Source organism: Buceros rhinoceros, unplaced genomic scaffold, assembly GCF_000710305.1.
Source record: "Buceros rhinoceros silvestris isolate BGI_N320 unplaced genomic scaffold, ASM71030v1 scaffold15278, whole genome shotgun sequence".
NCBI lineage: Eukaryota > Metazoa > Chordata > Aves > Bucerotiformes > Bucerotidae > Buceros > Buceros rhinoceros.
Genome location: NW_010428753.1, coordinates 11,373 through 19,183, shown reverse-complemented (window position 1 = coordinate 19,183; position 7,811 = coordinate 11,373). Strand labels below are relative to the sequence as shown.

Here is a 7,811-nt window from a genome sequence, read left to right as displayed (position 1 = left end):
CCTGCGCACGGATGGAGCAACAAGCCCACCCCAGCCGATGGGATATTGGCTACCATACTGATGGTCATGCCCAGTATATATATGTAACAGCTGGTGTGGTGCAGTGCAGTTTGGTGGGGTGGGTGCATGGTGGTGGCAGTGGTGAGCAGTACATCACTCGCTTTGTAATTGTTATTACTATTGTCATCTCTCTGTGTTGTTTAAGTAAACTCCTCTTATCTTAACCCACGTGGCCTTACCTCTCATTCTCCTTCCCCTGCCTCCAGGGGTTGGAGGGAGCCAGCAGCTCCTTGGCGTTTAGTTGCCAGCTGGGTTCAAAGAAGACAAGGAGTCATATGAAATGACAATTCCCGTGCACTGAACTGGAACTGAATTGAGAAATGGAGCTCTTTTCACATATTGGGGACAAAACCCAAAACATGTACTTAGTCTATTTATAAGTTCTTATAATCCATCTCTCCACCTCTTACAGGGAAAAATATTTTACAGCACTTTCTTAACTGTGTTGTTACCATAAATAAATCTTTAATAATCAAACATGTTGGTCAGTGGCAGCAATAGGCATTTGCCAATGAAGATGTTTGCACTTACGTGCTTAACAAACAGGGACCCCAGCTTTTCTGGATCTTCAAGGCACTTCTCCAACTCTCCTAAAAAGAAGCTGAACATAAACCAAATAAGCACTTCTGACAGCACACACTATAGCAACAGGTAATTGCAAGGCAAAGTGGTCTTACTGCATGGTCCACTCTGTGACCCTATCAGTAGCTCTGGATATTAATGTACGTCCAGATTTACAATGTTAAGTTTAATACCTCGATAAAGATTTCCAAAAGGACACACTGAATCCACATCAAGATGAAAAAATACTGATGTTCATTAATAAAATTCTTTAATTTCATATATTGATTAAAACTTTTCTCCTTCCTAGTCTGAATGCTGAGGTGCTCATATTGCCATAGTAACCCCAAACAGATTTTTAAGTCTGTATTCTCAGAGAAAACGTTTTTGAAAAGAAAGCCTCATACAACGTACAAACTTCTGTAGGTAATACTATCCATACTATAGATACTCAGTTGAAGCACTTGCTATATATAAGCACCCTTCTTTAAAGCAAATCTTCATACCAGCATTTGTAAGCTGAATTTACAGTATCTACAATTCAAAGCACAAGACCAACTGTATTTACCTTGTACCTGAATATTTGAGGAAAAAAAATTCTTAAAGTAAGTCTGGTACTTTTTAGGTAGAATTGTTCAGCAGATGGTTTTCAAGTTAATACTTACTCTCTGTGCCAGTCATAAATCTGGTGAATGTTTCCAAATACAATCTTGTCTTTGCCTTTCATGTCATCAGGCACGCCATCTTCCTTCATAAGGGCCATATAACCCTGCAACAGTCCAAGGAAATGCACTGTGAACACTTTAACTTAAAAAAGTGAGTTGTCTTTTAATTCCCCTTTTCCCAGAAGGTTTCCAAATTGCCTAGACCAACTGGCTGAGGACGTAAAAACAAACAGAAAAACTGCTCTATAACATAGCATAACATGGAGCATAGACACAAAATACCACCAACTGGCTTGAGGTCGTCTACACAACACTGCTCAGTGCTAGGAAACTGAATTAACTCCAGCTAAATCAGCATGCAAGACCAGGCTCAGAGCATAGAGGAAACTTGTACAGTCCTTCTCCTTATTGTCGCAAGCAGCTGCGATGCTTTGCCAGGTAGGGCCGTTACCAAGTATATGGCAGAACCACTGAACTGCCTCCTGTGCTCCTTTGCTCAACGTTTCTTTTTTCAGTCATCCACACTAACCCTACACCAAAGCGTGCTGAGGAAGAAAGCTGCACTGCAGATGGGACTGCACTTCAGGGACTACTGCTTGCAGTATGAGCAAACTGAACACCCCAAAAATTTGAACATCAATTCTATTAGCAAACATACCAACTGCAATAAAGTTCCTTTTACATTTTCACACAGTCCCATCTTCTCTTTTTTGGTGCATATATACTCATCTCTACTGGGCAATTCTATCACATATTTAGAGCCGGGAGTATTTTAAATTTTGTAACATTTATGCAACCCTATTATTTCTATTATTTCCTAATACTTTTATTCCTTATTAGCCAGGTCTGGGTTTAGTTTGCAAAGTTTATGTTTTGATGTCTAGCATTTTCACCAGGGAAAATTAATTTGTTAGTTTGAAAAGTACAACTTTCATAGACTCCTAATACACCCTTTAAATACTGTAAAAGGACTATCACAATGCTGACCTTTCCCTCCTTCTCTCCCTTTAAAACAAGAATTTTAAATGTTAATTCTTAAATTGAATACTGTTAGGCTGAAACTCACTGTCATGCTCAATCTTTCTACTCTTCCAAACGCGTTTTGTGGGTAGCTGAAGACTAAAGGGTGATGTGTGATGTTATCTCGTTTCAAAGAAGGGGAAACTAGGAAATCTAAGCGAAGGCTAGCATCAGGAGAGGAAGCAAGTCTTTCAAATCTGGGCTAGCTGCTCTCTATGCTGTGCTGCAACAGTTCTTAAAATTAAGTTGTACTAAATAAAACCATCTAGTTTAAGACACCATTAGGCCAGAGGTAGTAACAGTAACGTGCACACAGTAACAGGAAGAAGGGAATAAGAGTTGAAGCAATATTTCTAAGACGTTAAAAGCCTGCAGGAGGGAAAACTCAGAATGCAAATTCACATTTCAGTTCCCTCCTCTGTTTTGTTTTGGAAAAAAAAAAGTGAGGTTCAAGCTAACAGCTGGAGGGTACCACTTTTTTTTAAAGAGAAAAATCAAGAGAACGAGAAACATCGTACCTCAACTACGTAGCCCAGATCTCGTACGTAATCTCGCTCTGTCTCCACTAATTCCTGTAAGACGTAGCTACAATGGAAAGAAAATGAACACATATTTCATTAAAAAAAGGAACAGATTCTTAGAGTCTATTAATGGCATACAACTTTTTAAACATTTGCTGACACATATGTTTGATAAGCAGAGCTGAAACACAAGAATTAACACACATTCTTCCTGAGCAAGATGCTGCTTTGACTTTGGAACTGGCGTAGGCTTGCTTCTGTTTATTTAAAGTCAGATGTTTTCTAACATGTGTCATTAAAATTAAACATTTAACTATTGTTTAAAATAAAACGCTATTATGTCTCTGCTCTAGAGATTCTTTAGTATATGAACTGTTATTTCTACACACAGATTTAAATAATTTTGAAATCAGGCATGTTTTTGTACTACCATGGTAACAATTTACTATTACAAAAAGAAATTAGGAGTGTGGGGTAACAGAACAAGGGGAATGACCAGTTTTTTGAAACCTAACAGCCCTCTGAACATTTAAAGATCTGGATCTTCTTGAATAATGGAGACTGACACATAGTAGAAGTCAAACATGGATATAACTACAATTAAAAGTTACAGGAAATTGAAGCCACAACTAATGCTTGAGAAAAAAAATAATTCTTTGCCTAATATGACTACATGCTTGATACCTAATGCAAGTCCTCCTCATTTCAGACTAAGTGCTTTTGCTGTCAGTTCAAGTTTTTTAACACTTCATTTCTCTCTTAAACTCTCCTAAAAAATGGAGTAGATATGCGGTCTTACTGTCGTCTTTTTAAGGAGCTGGATTTCCTTTCTTCCATTTCATCTATGGGTGATGAGGAGGAGAGAAGAGAGTTATCTGAAGGGTTGAAGGATGGACTGCTGCTGTCACCTTGATCTACCAACAAGGAACTTGGACGGTCCTCCAGGGCCTGAGAAGGTGATCAAGACAGAGAGCAACAATGATTTATTTCTCCTTTATTCGCAAGACACATTTACTTTCAGCTGTATATGGGAATCAACGGGAGATCAATTATTGTAATGTATCTTGGCAAAGGAGGTCTCAAGCTTCCAGGAAACCAGTCAACGACCTGGCTTTCCAGGACAGATAACCTAACCTCATAGAAACACACTTGAGATACACCAGTCTTTCCTTCAAAGGCAAAGAAAGTTCAGTTGGTTTGAGCAACAAGGGCTAAAAGCCAGACTCCTGCTCAGGATGTGAGTATTTTTATGGCAGAAGCTACATGGATGTGTGCTTATTGCCAGGGATTAAATTATATTTGTCATTCTGGCATACAAAAGTTACCAAAAATAATAAACAGGACATCTTTAAAGAGAATATTTGGATGTTACATTTAACGCAACAGAAATGGCATTGTCAGACATTTTGTTTGTCATATTAACTAGCCAAAATACTGACTCACTGAAAAAAATGACTTATACACTGTCAGTGTTGCTTTTGAGCTTCGTGACAGTTCAGATCCTTCTGCCAGATACACTGTCTCCCTTGCATGAACTCCACAGACTTTTGTTTGTATAAAAGATGGAGAAGCCATGGGAGAAATAATAGGAACAAGCTTCTATCAAGTATTTATTGGACTTCTTTAATTCAAGCCCATAATTCTGGATCAAGCTACAGATATACATCACATTTTCCTTGCACATGATACAGCTATTAATGCACAACACATTTACTTCACTAGGGTGGGGTTCAGCTGTAACCTTTTCTCGTTCCCTACAAAAAGTAAGAACCCAATAATGATATGACTGGCCCCAAAAACCACGAGAAGCTGACCCCTGGCTAAAATAGAAATGAGAACATCTCCACCAGGGACTATGTACATGGATCATTAAGTTATGTCCACTGCTAGGCTGTCTGAAAGATACTTGGACTATCAAACTTCCCATTTACAAAAGACTGCATTGAATTTTTTCATAAATTACTTATTCACCCTTCTGGTACGAGGGAAATAAAAAGCATACTCTAAGAGAGTGCAGCAATTATTTCATGCAGTAATTTAAGTGTAAGTCTTTCTGAATAAGGAAATCTGAAATAGAAATTAAAATTTCACATTCTGAAATTCTAAGAGCTTAAACCCAGAACGAACCTGGGAAATATCAACCTCTGGTAACACAGGGCTGCCAGGCTGCAATTCTCTGTGGTTTTCACAGCAACACTTCTACTAAGCCCAACAGGGTCTATGTTGCAAAAGCCAGATTGAAATGTTTTGAGGGAACCACAGAATTGCTGAGGGACCTTGAGACCATGTAGTTCAATCTCCCTGCTCAAAAGGAGTCAACTAGGGCAGTTTTTCCAGGACTCAGTCAAGCTGTGTTTGAATATGAGAGGGCCATACACCCTACTCTTTGTCAACGAGCATCTTCAGAAACACAGGAACTTTAAAGCACAGAAACTTAAAAAAAGTTGACATGTTCCTCCTACTTAAGCTGTTTGCAAACTCTAGAAAGCAAGAAAGGAGGCACTCACATGCAAAATGATCCTTTTACTCTTTTAACTATTTCTTCATTATCACATTGCCTAAAAGCATAAATGTTTCTGTGTGAGGATTATCTCCTTTATTGTTGATCCTTGTAAGACCTGCTATAAATTTAGTTTCAAGGATTCTTCTCATAAAGGTCTATCAGACTAAGACCCTGGGTCTTTGCATTCATTTTACTAATAGGGCACTTGCTTTTTACTAATAGGACATATATTTTTTGCAGTCTCTCCCTCTTATTTATTGCTTTTTGCTTCTCTTCAAAGCCATTTACCTATTCAGTAAGTGTTTTTACAAAAGAGGGTGTACAAAATGACCCTTACACAAACCCAGAAAACGACCTTTGAAACAGGCATCAAGTTTTACAAGTCCAATGTATGTAGCTATTTTTTGAATAGCAAGTCAGGACTTGAAGACACAACTTCTTTAAACAATCAGCCTCACCATTTTACTTTTGACGAGTTCTTCAATTGCACTGACTAGTTCTGCAGCACTGGGTGTCTCGGAGCTGGTCGGCCGCACCAGTAATCGAGAAGATGTCTGTACAATGACACAAAGGAAAGAGAATCCCAGAGTTAGCCCAGTACTTGCTCAAGGATCAAGAGACTTCCTTCACCTCTCTGTCAGACAAAGGTACTTGACAATAACTGTCAGTGTAACATAACACTAAGATCATCCCTTCCAACTTGGGCAACTGGAATTGGAAATTTTAAATAATTCCCATGGAAGTTAAATGATGGGATAAAAATCTTGATCCTACATGCAACAGAAGTCAAGGAGATATCCTCCATCTTGCTGATTATAATGCCTGACAAATAGCTATAAAGATTGTCTCAACCAACATAATGGACAACAAAGTTTGTCAACATATTTTAATTGCTGATTAAACAAAGCAATAACTGCAGAACAGTAACAGGAACCAAGACGACTTGAAATAAATGAAGAAGCATCATTAAGCTAAAAAAAAAAAAACCACCAGTAACTCAAGGGCTTTGCTAAAGGAGCTGGGGTTTATTGCCCAGATTCAGAGGGGAAATTAAGCTCACCATTCCTTGTGCCATCCATTTTCCCCAATGGTATGTGTAGAGCACAGAAGATCTCTGGCCTCATAAGCTATAAAATGCCAGTTTATAGATACAACTGAAGGTAAAAGGTATTCACAGTAAAGGATTCTGGGAGAGGGCCATTAAATTCAGCTTCAGTAATTTGCAAACAGAGTTGTTTGCATATTACATCTATCATTAAATAACTGGAAAGTGGAAACGGTGTAATATGAACCTTACTTCATATTACGAACAGCACAGTGAACATCATCTAGCACAGGGTAGGCTGTCCTGCAAATGTTTCCAACAAACTAGACAAAAAAATGGCACGTATGACGACTTAACACAAGGTTCTGCTCAAATCAAGCATGGGCGTACAAGGCTCCCCATATGTCAACACAAAAAAAGAATATACATATTTTAGGTAGTTTGCCTTGTATTTGTGTTATTTGAAAAGGAAAACAGGGGCTGGGTAAGCAAAGGAAATACAGAAAACTTCAAACAGAAAGGTAAGGGAACTGAGCCAAAGCAGAGACAGAACACAAGTCAACATAATGCTGCATCGGAGTTTACAAAAAGAGAAAACAAAAAGCAAAAATAATTAGTTTCATAATAACATAACTGATCTTGAAAATTTAATATTGCTTATCCAAAAATTAAATGCAAACAACTTGTAAATTGCCATTAAAAGCAAATCTGTGAAGTGTGCAATGATTCTGCTGAATGGAAGAACGCATACTGTGCAGGTGAGCTCTTACAGGAGAAAACGGTTGTGCTATTTAGTGATATTAGACATACCAACATGGCCTTGCACATGATGTTTGCATGCACACCAAAAATGGAGCAATCCCACGGCCAGCGTGTCTTTGAGGCAACTGTGTGCTCCTGACATTTGACTGTTGGCCAGATTTTCCAGATGTGGAGCTCGGCTTAGCCTTATGAAACACTGGCACTTCTGGTACCAGACTCTGGTCAAGAGTCAAGGTCCTTTCTCCCTGTATTGCGCTATGGGAGTATATGGGGTGTGACTTCAAAACAACCAGTTCTGAAGTTTTACCTAGTTCACATGGTTATATCACATATTGCCTTAAAAAGGAGAATCTGCCTAGATAAAGTCTGCCTGCTGACCTTCCTGATGATGTACTCTGGGAGCAGAATAGCCCCTTGCCCAGAAAACAAAGAAAGGTGGAAGGGACAACTGGGCACATGCAGGTGTGAGATGCTGCTGGACCCTGCAGTGGGCTGGGTAGGGAGGGAGAAACCCAGAAAATAGGCAGCTTCCAGCATGGAGCGTAGATCAGGAGCCCTGCAGAGGAATAAATGCTTGCAGTGCATTTATGCACACAGATGAAAGCCAAGCCTCTGAGGTCATGGAAAGGAGGAAACATTCCCTGGGATCCAGAGGAGCTGAGCAACCCAAGAAA

At 39.1% G+C, this 7,811-nt stretch overlaps 1 protein-coding gene across 1 annotated transcript in view; it reads right to left on the bottom strand.

Annotated features, from left to right (window-relative positions):
* LOC104498953 (triple functional domain protein-like) overlaps positions 1-7,811 on the bottom strand; it is a gene marked incomplete at its 5' end in the record, with an annotated part of 36,732 nt that overhangs the window by 24,619 nt on the left and 4,302 nt on the right. Inside the window, 5 exons of the mRNA XM_010142397.1 lie at positions 592-661; positions 1,287-1,390; positions 2,825-2,891; positions 3,627-3,775; positions 5,789-5,884. Of these exons, the coding sequence (XP_010140699.1) occupies positions 592-661; positions 1,287-1,390; positions 2,825-2,891; positions 3,627-3,775; positions 5,789-5,884 (486 nt within the window). The remainder of the gene's footprint in view (positions 1-591; positions 662-1,286; positions 1,391-2,824; positions 2,892-3,626; positions 3,776-5,788; positions 5,885-7,811) is intronic.